Raw genomic sequence first — 15,132 nt, forward strand, 5'->3', positions numbered from 1 at the left:
TCATTAAATTATGATTAATTTCATAATTATCAAATGTCCTTAACTTAATGTTATTTTAGAATTTACATTACAGTCCCCTTCATGGGAGGCCTTTCCTGGCACCCTATTTAAAGCTGCACCCCTCCGACACATCCCCTTCACAGCCCTGCCTCATTTTCCCTCTTAGCGCGCATGACTCTCACCTTCTGTGTCTGACCTCGTGTGCCTGCCTCCAGCTGGGTTGTGTAGGGGAAGAGGGAGAATCCCCCTCTGCCCTTTCCCTTAAGGTTCTTCTGGCTGGCCAAATAATTAATAAGACAGGTTAGCAGGAGAAAATAATACCAAGTTTAATAACATGTATACATGGGAGAAAGCAGGGACACTGCGTTTCTCAACACAATAGCAGAAATTCTCGTCTTAAATACCATGTTCAGCCAATGACAAAGGACGATGTTGGGGGTGGGGGGAGTCAGTTACAGGAGATTGCCACTAAAGCACAGTAAAGAAGAGTAAGGTTATTATGCAGATTTAAGGCCTCACTTTCCACATTGATAAGTTTCTAGAAATGAGGTCATCCCTCCTCTTCCCAAATACAGAGAGGGAGATACCTTTACAAATGGAGATTTCCCTTATAAATGTAAATGTTTGTCTGGCAACTCCTCTCAGGGCCATCCAGAGAATGTGGCCAGAGAGACAGAACTTCCAATAAGATGGGCTTGTTGGTGCCTTTCCTATTGTAACATCTATTTTACATTATATTACAGCCATCAGATAGAAGATCTGTTCCAGGAAGGAGTTACTATGTCAAATTCTTTAGGCAGGTAGTGGGGGAGGTCAAATGTCCGTCAGAGAAAACAATCAAGGTAAAGAGATAGATTTCAGGGTAGCCAAATCCTGATCTCCCACAGACGTGACATCCACAAGGCAGAGTGTACAGGGCCGAGCACGTAGCGGGTGACCCTGTGGTCCCACCGCACGTCCCTCGCCTGTCCCCGAGCCCTGGCATTTCCTTTGGGCTCTCCGTCCCTGCCCCATGCAAACCCCTCCCTCCACGGCTCCAGGGAGAGCTTTAACCCCGGCCTCGCCTCCCCGAAGGAGGAGCGCCCAGCAGCCCCCCTAGACCCCTTCAGCACCCCCACACGCCGCGGCCCTCTCAGCCCCGCCAAGAACCCTGCCCCCAGCCCCTCGGACTTCTGCTTCCTCCTCCGGCTGCCGTGACCCAACGCCCCAGCTGGCGCAGACGCCAGTGCTTAAAACTAAAATAAGGTCCGAACCTCGGTGGCCGGAGCAGAGGGATCCTGGGGGCTGAGGCGCTCGGGTCGCCGCTAAGTTACCTTGGTAACCGTTGCTAAGGAGCGGACGCCCCGGAAGTACACTGCGCGCATGCGTCGAGGGACCCCATCTGCGCCTGCGCACACGGGAAGTGGGGTCGCGCTCGGCATGGGGGACCCGGAGCCGGAGTCAGAGCAGATCCGTCTGAAGTGTATCCGTAAGGAAGGCTTCTTCACGGTGCCTCCGGAACACAGGGTGCGACGGGGGGCGCTCGGGGCACCTCTGCCCTCGCCGTCGGGGGGCGGGGCCGAAACGCGCTGGGGCCCTCAGTGTTGCGCTGAAGCGCCGAGGTTTCCGGCACGGGGAGGAACAACAGTCCCAGAGTTCCTCGCGGCAGGCCCGGAAGCCGGAGGCGGCGGCGGCGGCTGCTCCCTTCCAGGCGAGGAGTGCGGCCCCCGGGGCGTGTGGCGCCTGCGCGTAGGGTCGGCCGGGTTCCGTGCCGCTGCCAACTCCGGAAGGGCGGGCTCTGGGCGTGGGAGGCGTTGTCTCCCCGGGCTGTGGGCCGGGCGGCCCCACCCGGGACCCGCGGCCTCTGTGCCTCGCTGTGTGCGGGGCTCTGCGTGTCACTGTCGCCCAGTCCCCTGGCGACCCTTTCTGGGCACGTTACTGCCCACGTTGTAGAGGGGCGGTAGGTAGAGCCGAGGGGCGCAGGCAGCTCGTGCGGGGCGGGTCTGATCGTGGCGACCGGGTGGTGTGTTAACTGCCTGCTAGTGCTCCAGAGGCCCAGTCACGTGTCCGATGAGGCTCACTAACAGACTGGCTGAGTGACCGCCAGGAGCCACTCTAGAGCCGCCCACTGGTGGCTGTGCGTCTTCGCGCAGGGGTGGCGGTGTTCAGGGCACCGTGCTCTCACATGAGCGTGAAGACAGCCAGACCAGGACGGGGCAGGGAGTGCGGTAGCAGGTGCTTCAAGACATAAGAGTATCAGAGGATTTCAGAGGAGAAATTGTTTTCAGCTGGGAGCCAGGAAGAACTTTGTAGAATGGGGTTGCATTTTTTTTTTTGAGAGGAAGATCGGCCCTGAGCTAACATCCATGCCTATCCTCCTGTTTTTGCTGAGGAAGACTGGCCCTAAGCTGACATCTGTGCCCATTTTTCTCTACTTTATGTGGGACACTGCCATAGCATGGCATGATAAGCAGTGTCTTGGTGTGGCCCAGGATCTGAACACTGGGGTGCCAGCAGCAGAGCACAGGAGCTCAAACGCTACGCCACAACGGGGTTGGCCCCCAGGGGTTGCATCTTTGCTGGGCCAGAAAGTGTGACTAGGTTTTGGACATGTGGAGGTGAGGAGGTGTGGCTTGCCAGACTTAAGGTGTGGCAGGAGCGAAGTCATGGAGATGAGAAATACAGTGTGAATAGGAAGCACAGGAGTTCAGCCTGGAGAGAGAGAATGTGAGAAGGGGGAGTAGGTGGGAAAGGGAAGTTAAGGCGAGATCATGGAACGGCTTCCATCCTGACTACAAGGTTCTGACTCCGTTCCCCAGGTGGTTAGGGAGGATGGAGATGGAGGGCAGAGTTGGTAAGAGAATAGAGGCAGGAAGGCCAGAGAGGAGCTGTTAGAATTCGAACCTTGCTGCTTGTGCTTCTGAGACCCAAGGAGAAGTGCTCATTGAGTCCACCTAAGAACCCACCACATTATGAAGGTGTATTAGGGAGCAGACTCTCTGCGAGGACAGAGAAACCCCAAAATACAGTGGTTTAAGTACAGGACTTTATTTCTCTCTCCCCTAACATTCCAGAAGGTGCCAGGCACTCAGGTTGTCTGTCTGGTTTTCCATCTGCACCTCTTCCAAATCCCAGCCTGCCTCAAAGAGTAAGAAGGAGTGGGCAGCAACCAGCTTCCCCTGGTCAGGAAGTCACAGCTGTCCATTTTGCTCATGTCCCGTTGGCCAGAATTCAGTCGCATGGTCATACCTAGCTGCAAGGGAGGCTGGGAAATAAGACCACCAGCTGGGTGGCCACATGCCGCTGTGCCGTGTTTCATAACTCAAAGGAAGAAGTCATGTATGGATGTTGGGGATGGTTCCTCTTGGCCATAGAAGCATTTTCACTGTGTTTGGTAGATGCTTTGTGAAGGTCTTGAAGCTTTTTCCATCTCCAGAGCATGGTTTAGACCAGTGCTGCTCAGCAGGCTTTCTGTGATGGTGGATCATGCAGTGTGGTGGCCATGACCACATGGGGCGTTGAGCACTTCACACATGGCTAGTCCAGCTGAGGAGATGAACTTTGGTTTTTATTTATTTATTTTTATTTTTATTTTTTTGTGAGGAAGATCAGCCCTGAGCTAACATCTGCCAATCCTCCTCTTTTTGCTGAGGAAGTCAGGCCCTGGGCTAACATCCATGCCCGTCTTCCTCCACTTTATATGAGACGCCGCCACAGCATGGCTTGACAAGCGGTGCATCAGTGCGTGCCCAGGCCGCCGAAGCAGAGTGCGCGCACTTAACCGCTTGTGCCACCGGGTTGGCCCCTGAACTTTTAGTTTTATTTTAATTAGTTGTAACTGTATGTGGCTGGTGGTTACTATGTTTAGACAGCATATGTCAGGACCATGGGATTTAAAGGGAGTGGTTGGGGTGTCTTTGATACTAGATTCAAAGTCTCTGGGGGCTGGCCTGGTGGCCTAGCGGTTAAGTTCGCATGCTCTGCCTCGGTGGCCCTGGGTTTGATGGTTCAGATCCCAGGTGCAGATCTATGCACTGCTCATCAAGCCATGTGTGGTGGCGTCCCACATACAAAATAGAGGAAGATTGGCACAGATGTTAGCTCAGGGACAACCTTCCTCACCAAAAAAAAAAAAAAATTCAAAGTCTCTGGCCCAGTATCATCATTCCCCTTTTCTTATCTGAAAAGTCCCCACACTGCCAGCCCCTCTCTCTTTCAGCTCGGACGGTGCCGGAGTGTGAAGGAGTTTGAGAAGCTGAACCGCATCGGGGAAGGCACCTACGGCATTGTGTGTGAGTGGCTGAGATGGGAGGCCTGGGCCACGGGACTGTCCGAGCAGTAGCTGTGTTAGGGCTAGAAGGAGGCTAACAGCCCTTGCTCCACAGCCAGGGCAAAAACTTGTACAAGTGAACTGTAATCCCTGGTGTAATTACCATGAATTTTACAGCATGTCCGAATAAATGTCAATCTCAGATTGCTTACATGTAACTGTGAGCAGAGGTAACTGTTACAGCAATAAAATGTAGCACTTCCAAAAGCAGCCAGAGCTGCAGCTTGTAGCTGCTGAGACGTTGGTGTGGATCATACTGCTAAGTGTTTGGAAGCTCTGCAAATTAGCACAGTGCTTTGGGGAGCCGTCTTTGCCCCCCAAAATAAGTGTTCTTTTTTCTAAATAAAGTACCTTATTTGCTGTTAGAACTTAGTAACAACAGAACACAGAGCAGTGATCTGCATGTTGACTCTAAGAAGGAAAACTTACAGGGACCTTATTATAACTGGGCACCCTGTACCCAGCTCAAATGAGAGAACCCTCCCCCCGGGAGCACGTGTCTAGTGGGGCTGGGGGTGTTGCTTGCACAGAGGGAGGACTGTCACTGGGTGTCCAGTTGTTGAGGAAGAGAAAAGGAGCCCCCAGAGTTCAGAAGGAGGCACTCTGTGGCAAGAGGACACGTGAGGGGGAATGGGGCGGGAGTCCGTCATGGATGAATTTCCATTCCAGATCGGGCCCGGGACACCCAGACGGATGAGATTGTCGCTCTGAAGAAAGTGCGGATGGACAAGGAGAAGGATGGTGAGTGGAAAGGGGATGCTGGACCTCTTTGAGCTCAAAGTGGGAGGGGGTAGAAAGCCTTCCTTGGGACTGAGAGTGCGAGCCTGCCCTCCCAGGAGTGGCGGCATCACGGTTAAAGGGGGCTGGTCTCGGGCCTCCAGCCTGGCCCTGCTGGTCTCGCCTTTACTTCTCCAGCTCATCTCACCCCCGCCCCCCGTCACTCTGGGCCTCAGTGCCCCTAGTCCTGTGCAGTTAGTTCTTCCTCTCTCCGCTCCTCCTGCCTGGTGACTCTGCCTGATTGTCTCTCTCAACTTGGCTGTCACTCTTCCACAGGGCCTTCCTGGCCCAAGATTGGGCTGGCAGCCCCTGTGTGCTCCATGCACCCCCCGCTTACCACCCCCAGCCCTTCCCTGGCTGCCTATGTGGGCAGGGCTCTGCCTTGCTCACTGTGGACCCCCTGCCATACACAGTGGTCAGTGCAGAGAGCTACTGCTTTGCACTTGATGAAGGAAGTGGCGTTGGGATGGTCTTGATTCTTCCTGAGGTGACGGGCAGAGCCCTGACAGAGTTAGGGATGGGGGTAACTGAGGACTGACATAGGCCGGGGTGGGGCTCGCTGAGGCTGTGTCCGGTTGCAGGGGCCCCTGTCTGCAGGGCTGGGGCTCGCTGAGGCTGTGTCCGGTTGCAGGGGCCCCCGTCTGCAGGGGCGGGGCTCGCTGAGGCTGTATCTGGTTGCAGGGGTCCCCATCAGCAGCCTTCGAGAGATCACGCTGCTCCTTCGCCTTCGCCATCCAAATATCGTGGAGCTGAAGGAGGTGGTTGTGGGAAACCACCTGGAGAGGTGAGCAGTCTGCTGACCCTCTGCAGTAGGCCCTGCTAAGCCCACCCTGCCCCTCCCTGTGTTCCCCGGAGATTATGGTCACCCTTCTTACAGCCCCGGGAGGGTCTCTTGGCCCACCCAGGAGGAGGTGGGAGGTGACGTGTGTCTTTCTTTTTTTTTTTCCAGCATCTTCCTGGTGATGGGTTACTGTGAGCAAGACCTGGCCAGCCTTCTGGAGAACATGCCAACACCCTTCTCTGAGGCCCAGGTGCGAGGTGGGGGCCCTGGGAGGGGGTCCTGCATGGGTCCTTGTCCAGCACATTTGTGCCAAACACAGCTGGCTCTAACTGGCCTATCTTGGCCCTCTGCGTAGGTCAAGTGCATTGTGCTGCAGGTGCTGCGGGGCCTCCAGTACCTGCACCGGAACTTCATCATCCATAGGTGGGCAGGGTCTGGGAGGGCAGGTCAGAGGGGCAGGATCTTGGGCTGATAGGAGGCGCCTGGATGGGACGGGGCCTCGGGGTCGTTTGTCCAGGCGAGTGCTGGTTTGTGACACCAGGGAGGGGTACTGCCAGTACTGATCCCTGGCTTCCAGTGCCAGCACATCAATGCCCAGTATGCAAGAGAGGAGCAGACACAGCCTCAGTGCAGCGGACTTCTCTGACTGCTGCTTGGGGAAGGGTGCAGGAGCAAATAATACCTGCTTTCCCTGGGGGCGATGCTATGAGTGTAGTCAAGGCTTTGAGAAGTCCTGCGGTGGAGAGAGCCTTCCTGGAGGCTTGTGACACATGCAAGGAAATGCCAAGACTGGAGGGGGCGGAGTGGGGGCCTTCCGGGCCAGAGCAGGACTGTGCAGGCAGTGGCGTCTGTACCCTGGGGCAGCATGTGCAAGGGAATAGGCATGACTGGCAGTTAGACTGGGCTGGAGGCCCGGCTCTGCCGCTTCCTCCAAATGTTACTGAGAGCTCTGGCATTCCCAGCTTCCGAGAGGCCTTAGGCTGCCTGCTCTCCTCATGTTAGAAAGTTCAAACAGGAGACGTGTGGGAACACGTCCTGAATGACCGCCATCACCCCAGGAGCTTGCTTCCTGGGAACCACTGACCTTCTCCCTCTGTCACAGGGACCTGAAGGTCTCCAACTTGCTCATGACCGACAAGGGCTGTGTGAAGACAGGTGGGTGCAGGGTGCCGGCTCTGCAGGAGGTCTTTCCACGAGTGCCACCTTGGGGCTCCAGCCTGGCCCTGCTGGTCTTGACATTACTTCTCCAGCTCATCTCCCCCTGCCCCCCACTCTCTGGGCCTCAGCGCCCCTGCCCTGTGCAGTTAGTCCCTCCGTCTCTCCTCTCCCTCCCGTCTGGTGACTCTGCCTGATTTTCTGTCTCAGCTTGGCTGTCACCCTCCACAGGGCCTTCCCTGCCCAAGACCAGGCCAGCAGCCCCCCTGTGCTCCAGGTACCCCCGCTCACCACCCCCCAGTCCCTCTGGAGGAGGTCGGATCTTATAAGCATCCTGAAGGCTAAGAGCTGGCTCCTTTGTCTTCGTGGCCCCGGGCAGCGGCTCATTAGCTCTCACTAGGTGACACACTCTCCCTCCCATATCTGCCTCTGTCACAGCGGATTTTGGCCTGGCCCGGGCCTACGGCATTCCAGTGAAGCCAATGACCCCCAAGGTGGTCACTCTCTGGTGAGTGCCTCAGGACCAGGTGTGCCCGGAGGAGGGGAGTTTGGGGAGGCCGCGCTGAAGCTGCAAAAGCATCTCGTGGGTCTTTGAGCTGTAGGGGGCTGCGTACACTCAGAGGCTGGGTCTAGGACAGCTTCCCAAGACAGCAGGGCTGTCACGGGAAGGACAATGGCAGGGTTGGTGGCACTGAAGAACCTGCCTCATTGGATGGGGCGCCACCCTGCCCGGAGGCAGGGGAGGTAGCTTCACAACTGAAGGAGGACGGTTTATGTAGTTTTGTGTCTTCTTTGTCACTTACGTTTCTAAGAAGCAGGACAGGGTCCTGGTTAAGGGTAGGACGTTGAAGTCAGGTGCTTCCTGCCGTGTGTCATTTAGCCCGGTCTGTAAAGCAGGTGACAGGAGACGTGTGCTAAGGATTCCAGGTTTTTGTAACCCACGGGACACCACTGCATTTAGGAGCCATCCAGCGGCCGCAGAGCTTCAGAGGACGGGGCGGTCCAAGCTGGGGTTAGCGGTCCTGTCGTCCAGGCTATCTCAAGGAGGCTGGTGGCTCGTGGGTGGGCTGGTGCAGAGCCGCTGTGCCCATGGACGCCCAGGCTGGAGGGGAGGCGCTGCGCAATGTGAGGTGGGTCTTCTGTTTGCAGGTACCGAGCCCCTGAACTTCTGCTGGGAACCACCACGCAGACCACCAGCATCGACATGTGGTGAGAAGTGGTTGCCACTCCCAGGGCCTCGGGGAAGGGCCAGCGTCGGTCACTCTCAGAGCTACAGGGACAGGAGTGGGGCTGGAATCTGGCCTCCCAGCTCCCAGGAGGGTGGGCCCAAGCCTGGGATCCTGAGAGCGAGTGTGAGAACAGAGTGTCCACAGGCCCCTAGCCCTGAGGTCCACAGAAGACTGGCCCTGCCCTCGTGTTCACCCAGAGAGGCCTGCTGGGACCAGGTGACATGGCCCGGGTGGGGATCCCAGCAGTCACTTGCCCATTCCATTGTGACCATCTCCTGGGCTCTGACCCCAGCACTTGGAGATGTGTGGGTGGCACGTGCCCTCAGCGGTCACGCTGGAGTGTCGCTTAGCAGAGGTGTATGGCAGAGTGAGCAGGTGCATCAGGCGAGGCCTGCTCTCCTGTAGGGCCGTGGGCTGCATCCTGGCTGAGCTGCTGGCCCATAAGCCCCTTCTCCCCGGCACTTCTGAGATCCACCAGGTGGACCTGATCGTGCAGCTGCTGGGGACACCCAGTGAGAACATCTGGCCGGTGAGCACTTGGCCTCTGCCCTCGCCTGCCTTTGGCCAGGCCAGCCCCTGTGGCTTCAGCTCCTGCTCCCGCAGGGCTTCTCCAAGCTGCCGCTGGTCAGCCAATACAGCCTGAGGAAGCAGCCGTACAACAACCTCAAGCACAAGTTCCCGTGGCTCTCAGACGCCGGCCTGCGCCTGCTCAACTTCCTCTTCATGTACGACCCCAAGAAAAGGTGCTGACTCGGCCTGTGGGCAGGGCCCTTTATAAAAGGATTCTCAGAACACAGGCCACCCTGCCACCGAGATGCCCCCTCCCCAGACATGCACAGCAGGCCAGGTGTCCTGTCTGGGTGGTCTGCCCCCCCAGGTCACAGAGCCCACTCTGAGGTTCCCAAGGGTTTCTGGGCCACAGACCCTTACTTGCCACCCACCTTTGAGTTGTTGGGAAATTTGTGCCAGAGACTGCTGGGCTGGGTGGGGTGTGAGGGAAACGAGCCTCAATGAGGCCCAGGGTCCCATTAACAGGGGGGCTTCCTGCAGGGCAACAGCTGGGGACTGCCTGGAGAGCTCCTACTTCAAGGAGAAGCCCCTACGTGAGTCCCCTAGACCCCTCAGGCTCCGGTCTGCAGGGCGCTCGTCTTGTGGCCCTGTGTGTCTGGGGCAGGTGTGTTGGGACCTGGCCTCATGTTGCTGCTAGAGACCCTGCAGTGTGGTGTGGTGGGCTCCCACAAAGGCCCGTCCGGGTCGGGTGTGGGCAGGCCGGGGCCATGTGCCGAGGCCCTGGTGGGGGCGCTGTGGCCACACAAACTGTCTGCGGAGTCGGAGGAGGGGAGCAGAGGGGGGGCCACTGTGAATGCAGAGCAGGGTTCAGACCTGAAGGCCCCCCCCCCGGGGGGCTCTTCCCATCCCCTGGGAGGCCCTCCCCGCGACGCAGCGCTGAGCAGCCCACTCCCCGCAGCCTGTGAGCCGGAGCTCATGCCTACCTTCCCCCACCACCGCAACAAGCGGGCCACAGCCTCAGGCGCCGAAGGCCAGAGCAAGCGCTGCAAGCCCTGAAAGTCCTGACTGTGGGGCCTCAGCAGGCAGCGAAGCCCCTGCAGTCCAGCTTGACGGGGCTCCTGGGATCCAGCACGTCCCTGGCTAGGACCGACCAGCTGCTCCAGCCGACTGCACCGCTTCCTGCCACCTCCACACCAGAAGAGTGGGTCTGGATGTGGGGTGAGGGAATGGGGCACCCCAAAGGGCCAGGACACCTTGAGGCCAGACCTATGTGGGCTGTGGCTGTGTCACCTGCTGGCCGTGCTGGGTCCTGCCCGTTGCTGGGCTTTCACATCCCAGGAGGAAATGCCCCCTGGCCCATCTCAGCAGGTGTTGCTAGTTTGGGACCACCAGACCCCGCACGGCTGCTTGTGTCTGCTCTTGGTCACCAGAGTCTGCCCGGGGCAGGGAGCAGCTATGGTGACCCCTGGGTGGGCCTGGCAAGACTCAGAGTGGGAAGGAAGGATCAGGTGTGGGTGAGCCAGCCTGGTGGATGGGGCTCTGGGCAGTCACCACGCTGAGACCACCAGAGCCCCGTCCCCGCCCCCATACTGGGGCCCGAGGGGAAAGGGTGGGGTTGGCACTAACAGATCTCAGAGAGATAAAAGCTTTCCTAGCGGCGAGTGGGTTCAGTGTCTTTAATGTACTTTGAGCTTCTGATTCTTCATGTGATGGGTTCTCCCAGTGCTGGGAAGGCTGGGAGGCGGGACAGATGGGCTGGGTGGGTGCCCAGTGAGGAGGGGCCAGCACAGAAGACAGGCACCCACCCCCTCCAGTCCTCTGGGCTGGTGATTCCCGGGATCCCCTGCTCCGAAGGAAAAGGGGTTGCCGCTGTCCTGCTTCCCTGGCCTTGGGAGTCTGCCTCAGGGGGTGGAGCTTGCTGCATCTTTACCACTGGACCCAGGGGGTGGCTTGGGTGGGAAGCCTTCGAGACCTCCCATCCTGCCTTCCAGAGCCAACACAGCAGGAAGCAGCAGCCGGGAGGCCACTGGGGTGCTGGTTGCTCAGAAGTTCCCACACTCCACCTGGAAGTGCAGGGACATGCAGGCCTGTCCGGGCTGCCCGCCGCCCGCCTCTTGCTGCATGTTCTCCAGAGTTCTCGGGCACCTCCTCACTCGGGTTTCAGATCAGATCACTTCATCTGCACACCCAGCTTCCCTGCCCAGCTGTGACCGGGGCACATGGGGTAGGTCACAAACCAGCACTCAGCTTGTTCACTGTGGCCTGTGACACCCACGGAGAGAGGCTGAGTTAGCCATGCACCTGGCGAGTCCCCAGACTCATTCCAGCAGAGCTCAGGGGCTCACAGTGTCACCTGTAGGCCCCCAAGGACACCCCTGTGTGGAGAGTCCCTGTGGAACCTTGGAGGGAGGCAGCGTGTCCTGAACCACAACCTGCAGGGAACAGAGCTACCGGCTGATCACTGGGCCCCTACGGTGGGGTGGGGGGGGGGGGAGAGAGAAGGGTGAGGGTCCTTTAGGGGGACAGGCTCAGGTGCTACATCCCTCCACCCAGCACACCTGGGCATGAGTCAGTGCCGAGGGCAGGGATGGGACTGCCTCAGGCAGGAGCTTGCAAGACCTCCACCTCCTGCTCTGTGGGGCCTGGATGCTCCACACCCCCTCCCGCTGTGTGCCGGGCTCCTCGTGGGGTAGGAGGGGCAGGTGGCCAGTGGCCCAGGCCTGAGGAGGGACAAGGCCCAGAGAAGCACCACAGTAACTCTCCAGAAAGCCCTTGACCCAGGGCGTGGCAGGGCCTAAGGCCGGGCCCCGGGGCTATCGTAGAGCAGGGTGTCCACCTGTGCTCGCTGCAGCCAGAGGTGCCGCTGGGTGTCGCTGAGCAGGATGCGCCGCACGTGGCCCTGACGGCAGGCGGGCAGGGCGGTGCAGTGGGCAGCGTGCAGTTGGCGACACGTGTCACAGCAGAGGGTGGGCAGGATGCCAGAGGCCAGGCAGCTATGCGCCTGGTAGCCGGGGGTCTCGGGGATGGGCCCATGCTCATGCTGGGGTCTGGCCCGTCTGGGGCTCCCGGGGGCTTTGGGAGCAGCGGGGTCCCTGGGCCGACTCAGCAGCTCTCGGCGCAGTGAGAGGAAGGAAAAGGCCGAGGGCTCCGGTTCCAGCTCCTCTTCCAAGGCCCTGTAGGATGGGCTGCTGGCCTGCTGTGGCACCTCAGCCTCTGCTGGCGGCTCCCAGACCCTGCCCCCCGCACCCCACAGTTTGGCGCTCTGCTCCCAAAGTGGAGGCTGGTAGGCCAGCTCTGAGGGGGGCGAGTCTGGGCCTGACGAGGGCCCACTGTACAGGCTGGCCTCCTCTGAGCCCTCGTCCTCTTGCAGGTCCCGGTACAGGTCCAGCTGGGGCCGGTACAGTGCCGGGGAGCCCCGTGGGGGCAGGGGCGACGGCTCCTCTTCCCGGGCCAGCCGCTGCTGCAGCCAGGCCACGCAGGAGGCCACGTCCGCGCTGGCCCGCCGTGCCTGCAGCAGCTCATCAGCCGGCAGCACGCTGGTGCCCAGCCGCTCCAGCACCTCGCCCAGGATCTCGCATTCCAGCCGCAGGGCGAAGCAACCCAGGGCTACTTGCACCAGCTGGCAGGCAGGAGGTGGGGCGGCCACCATGAGGAGGTGGTTGTCCCTGCGCACGTAGCCCATCTTCTGGAAGCTCTGGATGAGGAGGTCCTCCGAGAGTGCGCCCTTCAGCACGTGCACGTAGCCCCCCGAGAAGGTCTGCAGGGGAGGGGCCTGATCAGCAGCAGCCTGCCCTCCCACAGACCTGACCCAGGCTCTGCTCCCCCCTGGCCTTGGCCAGTTTCAGGGGCCACCACCCTCACCCCAGATGGCAGCGTGGCGCCAAGTGACGGGGCAGTTCCGGGCTGTGCCGACATTTCCTCCAGGTGAGCCCACTCCTGAAGACTGATCTCATCGGCCGGGGCAGGCTCATAAATCAGGACAAAATACAGAGCCCCTATGCTGAGAAATCTCTGGGTCCCCCAGTTCCCTCCACCTCCTCTCACCCCTGGGGCTTCACGGCTCAAATCAGGTGCCGACTGAGTGCTTTGTTGTGCAAACACCATAGAGATGCTTATGTCCTCTGACCAGGGAGCCTCCTAAACGCACTGCTTTTCCAGGGACTAGTTTCCCCTATCAGGACAGACCTAGCTGTTCATGTTTTCCAGCTGTCTAGCGTTCCACCACACGGATGAAATAGCCGAATTAAAAGGACTATTAGTATGATGATCAAGTGTCTCTCCTAACTACAACTCCATAACTCTGGGACCCTGTGAGCATTCCTCTGCTTACAGCTTATGACAGTATCTCCCTTGGATTGAGCACTGTGTGCGAGCATCGTCCCCAGGGCTTTGCATTCACCCCTCACAACAAACCACGAGCTGGACTATTCTTGTGTCCATTTCACAGAGGAGGAAGTGGGTTCAGAGAGATTAGGTAACTTGCCCAAAGCCACACAGCCAGGAGGAGGCAGAACCAGACCCCATCCAGGTGTGCCCAACACTGAAGCTGTGAGCACCTCGAGGGCAGGCTTGTCTGTTCTGCTCTTGGCCCCCCATGGGCTGGCTCTGGTGGGTACCTCTTGCCTTCTGGTCTGAAGGGATGAATGGATGTCCTGGAACCTGGCACCAGCAGGTGTCCCCAGAGCTCACCTTCCCAGACAGGCTGCCGCTGTCATGGCAACCGGCAGAGGCGGACTTGCCCACATGTCCAGTGACGACATCACCTTCCCACTCTTCTAAATTAGCTCAGACCGCCAGCAGCCTGCGCCCCTCCTGCTGGCAGGCAGCTCACCTAGAGGGGCCAGGCCAGCCCTGGGCACGATGTCCAGACCGGAGCTGAGGGGTGAACTAGGTACCTGCCCAGCCCAGCCACCCCAGGCGTGCAGAGGTGTACAGCCGCTGCCTACTTCATAGGGGATCCACCCACCCGAAGTTCTTCTCTATAAATGGGATCAGCCCACATCCTGGAGAAATTAAGGTGACCATGGAACCTCAAGCCCCTCCTGTGGGCCTGTCCTAGGATTTCTGTGGCTGCGAGGCCACTTTGGGGAGGGCAATGATACAAGCTTTAAGGGGCAGAAACCCCCCAGGAGGCAGGCACCCAGGGCTGGTGGCCTCCACCCACCCCAAGTTCTCAGCTCTGGGAGTGCTGGGGATCTCGGGCAGAGATCTGCCCCAACACACCCAGGACCCCTGAGTACGCTCTGAGCCCTGCGAAACCCACCAGGCTCTGAGGACGTCTGAAATCCCTTGATGGAAGCTGTTCTCTGGAGGGTCGCAAGCCCCCCAGCAACCCGGGCAGGGGAGCCCCCCTCGGCCCGGCGCCCTACCTTGATGGTAGTGAACTCCTTCCTCCAGGGCAGCAGGTACAGGTGCACGGCGGCCAGCTCCAGCAGCTCAAAGGCGCGGGCCAGGCCGCGCAGGGCTGGGGCCAGGTCAGCGCGGCCCCACAGGCCGTCAGTGAGCAGCGCCAGAGCGTCGTCTTGCAGCGCCCCATGCAGGTCGAAGTCTTCCACCAGGATCTGCCAAAGCACGGCGCGCAACGACGGGTCCCCGCACACACCCGCGCGGCCGCGCCAAAGCTCGCGCTCCAGGCACAGGCGGTAGTCCTCGGACAGCGAGCTGCTGCCCATCCTTGCGGGCGGGGGTAGGGTGTCAGGAATCAGAGACCCCTCCCCGCCAGCTGTGCGCCCCCCAGAGCCCCCATCCAGTATCCACAGGTCGCCCTCCCACCTGGTAACCCTGTCGGCAGCTGTGCGCCCCCGGAGCCCCCACCCGGCATCCACAAATCTCCCCTCCAGCCTGGCGACCTTGTCCCCGGCAGCTTGTGTGCCTCCCACCCAGCATCCACAGGTCCCCCTCCAGCCGGGCGACCCTGTCTCCGGTAGCTTGTGTGCCTCCCACCCAGCATCCACAGGTCCCCCTCCAGCCGGGCGACCTGTCCTCGCTAGCTGAGCGGCCCTCAGTATCCACAGCACCCCGCTTCCCTGGGGCTCCTCCCAGCCAGCTGAGCACCTCATCTCAACCAGAGACCCCCTCGCCCACCAGATCCTACTGTGGGCCATGCGGGCGACCGCAATACCTGTTCGTCCCCAGCGGTCTCCAATCGCCCGCCGCTTGGCTCCGGCCTCTGCTCCACCACCGCGCTTCCGCCGAGAGCTGGCTCCGCGCATTGGCCGGGGCCCTGACGTTCGGGGTGGGGCTTGCTTCGGGCACCGCCCCCTCGGCTGACTGGGGCCGGACGTGCCGGGGGTCTGGCAGCGCTCGTTCCCGCGGGCCGGGCGGGGCGGGGCCTGATGACAGCCGGGAGGACGACGGCGGTCATGCCCCGG

At 60.0% G+C, this 15,132-nt stretch overlaps 2 protein-coding genes across 12 annotated transcripts; one reads left to right on the forward strand and one right to left on the reverse strand.

The window, feature by feature from the left end:
- The first annotated feature begins 1,267 nt into the window (after positions 1 to 1,267).
- On the forward strand, positions 1,268 to 10,419 carry CDK10 (cyclin dependent kinase 10). Of its 11 annotated transcripts, none has more exons than XM_058528561.1 (13): positions 1,291 to 1,506; positions 4,199 to 4,271; positions 4,979 to 5,050; positions 5,768 to 5,870; positions 6,036 to 6,117; positions 6,223 to 6,290; positions 6,970 to 7,022; positions 7,461 to 7,530; positions 8,172 to 8,231; positions 8,657 to 8,780; positions 8,855 to 8,994; positions 9,302 to 9,354; positions 9,767 to 10,419. In XM_058528561.1, the coding sequence occupies exons 1-13, from the start codon at positions 1,363 to 1,365 to the stop codon at positions 10,318 to 10,320; spliced, it is 1,596 nt and encodes a 531-aa protein (XP_058384544.1). In that variant the 5' UTR covers positions 1,291 to 1,362; the 3' UTR covers positions 10,321 to 10,419. The 11 variants fall into 11 exon arrangements, with proteins under 11 accessions (XP_058384550.1, XP_058384546.1, XP_058384555.1 ...); XM_058528566.1 differs by having other exon boundaries at positions 1,297 to 1,506; positions 9,720 to 9,907; XM_058528565.1 differs by having other exon boundaries at positions 1,405 to 1,468.
- Positions 10,389 to 14,987, reverse strand: SPATA2L (spermatogenesis associated 2 like). Its single transcript, XM_058528574.1, has 3 exons — positions 14,883 to 14,987; positions 14,131 to 14,434; positions 10,389 to 12,518 (listed from the first exon to the last, which is right to left on the reverse strand). The coding sequence occupies exons 2-3, from the start codon at positions 14,431 to 14,433 to the stop codon at positions 11,556 to 11,558; spliced, it is 1,266 nt and encodes a 421-aa protein (XP_058384557.1). The 5' UTR covers position 14,434; positions 14,883 to 14,987; the 3' UTR covers positions 10,389 to 11,555.
- Positions 14,988 to 15,132: the final 145 nt, after the last annotated feature.

Source organism: Diceros bicornis, chromosome 32, assembly GCF_020826845.1.
Source record: "Diceros bicornis minor isolate mBicDic1 chromosome 32, mDicBic1.mat.cur, whole genome shotgun sequence".
NCBI classification, from domain to species: domain Eukaryota; kingdom Metazoa; phylum Chordata; class Mammalia; order Perissodactyla; family Rhinocerotidae; genus Diceros; species Diceros bicornis.

Bases quoted from the DNA above. Each gene is read 5' to 3' on its own strand.
- CDK10 (XM_058528561.1), top strand. From the start codon at position 1,363: ATGCGTCGAGGGACCCCATCTGCGCCTGCGCACACGGGAAGTGGGGTC. The intron at 7,531-8,171 runs GTGAGTGCCTCA...TTCTGTTTGCAG, and splicing joins CCCAAGGTGGTCACTCTCTG to GTACCGAGCCCCTGAACTTC. The intron at 8,995-9,301 runs GTGCTGACTCGG...GGCTTCCTGCAG, and splicing joins ATGTACGACCCCAAGAAAAG to GGCAACAGCTGGGGACTGCC.
- SPATA2L (XM_058528574.1), bottom strand. From the start codon at position 14,433: ATGGGCAGCAGCTCGCTGTCCGAGGACTACCGCCTGTGCCTGGAGCGC. The intron at 12,519-14,130 runs GTAGGGCGCCGG...CCTCCCCTGCAG, and splicing joins AGGAGTTCACTACCATCAAG to ACCTTCTCGGGGGGCTACGT.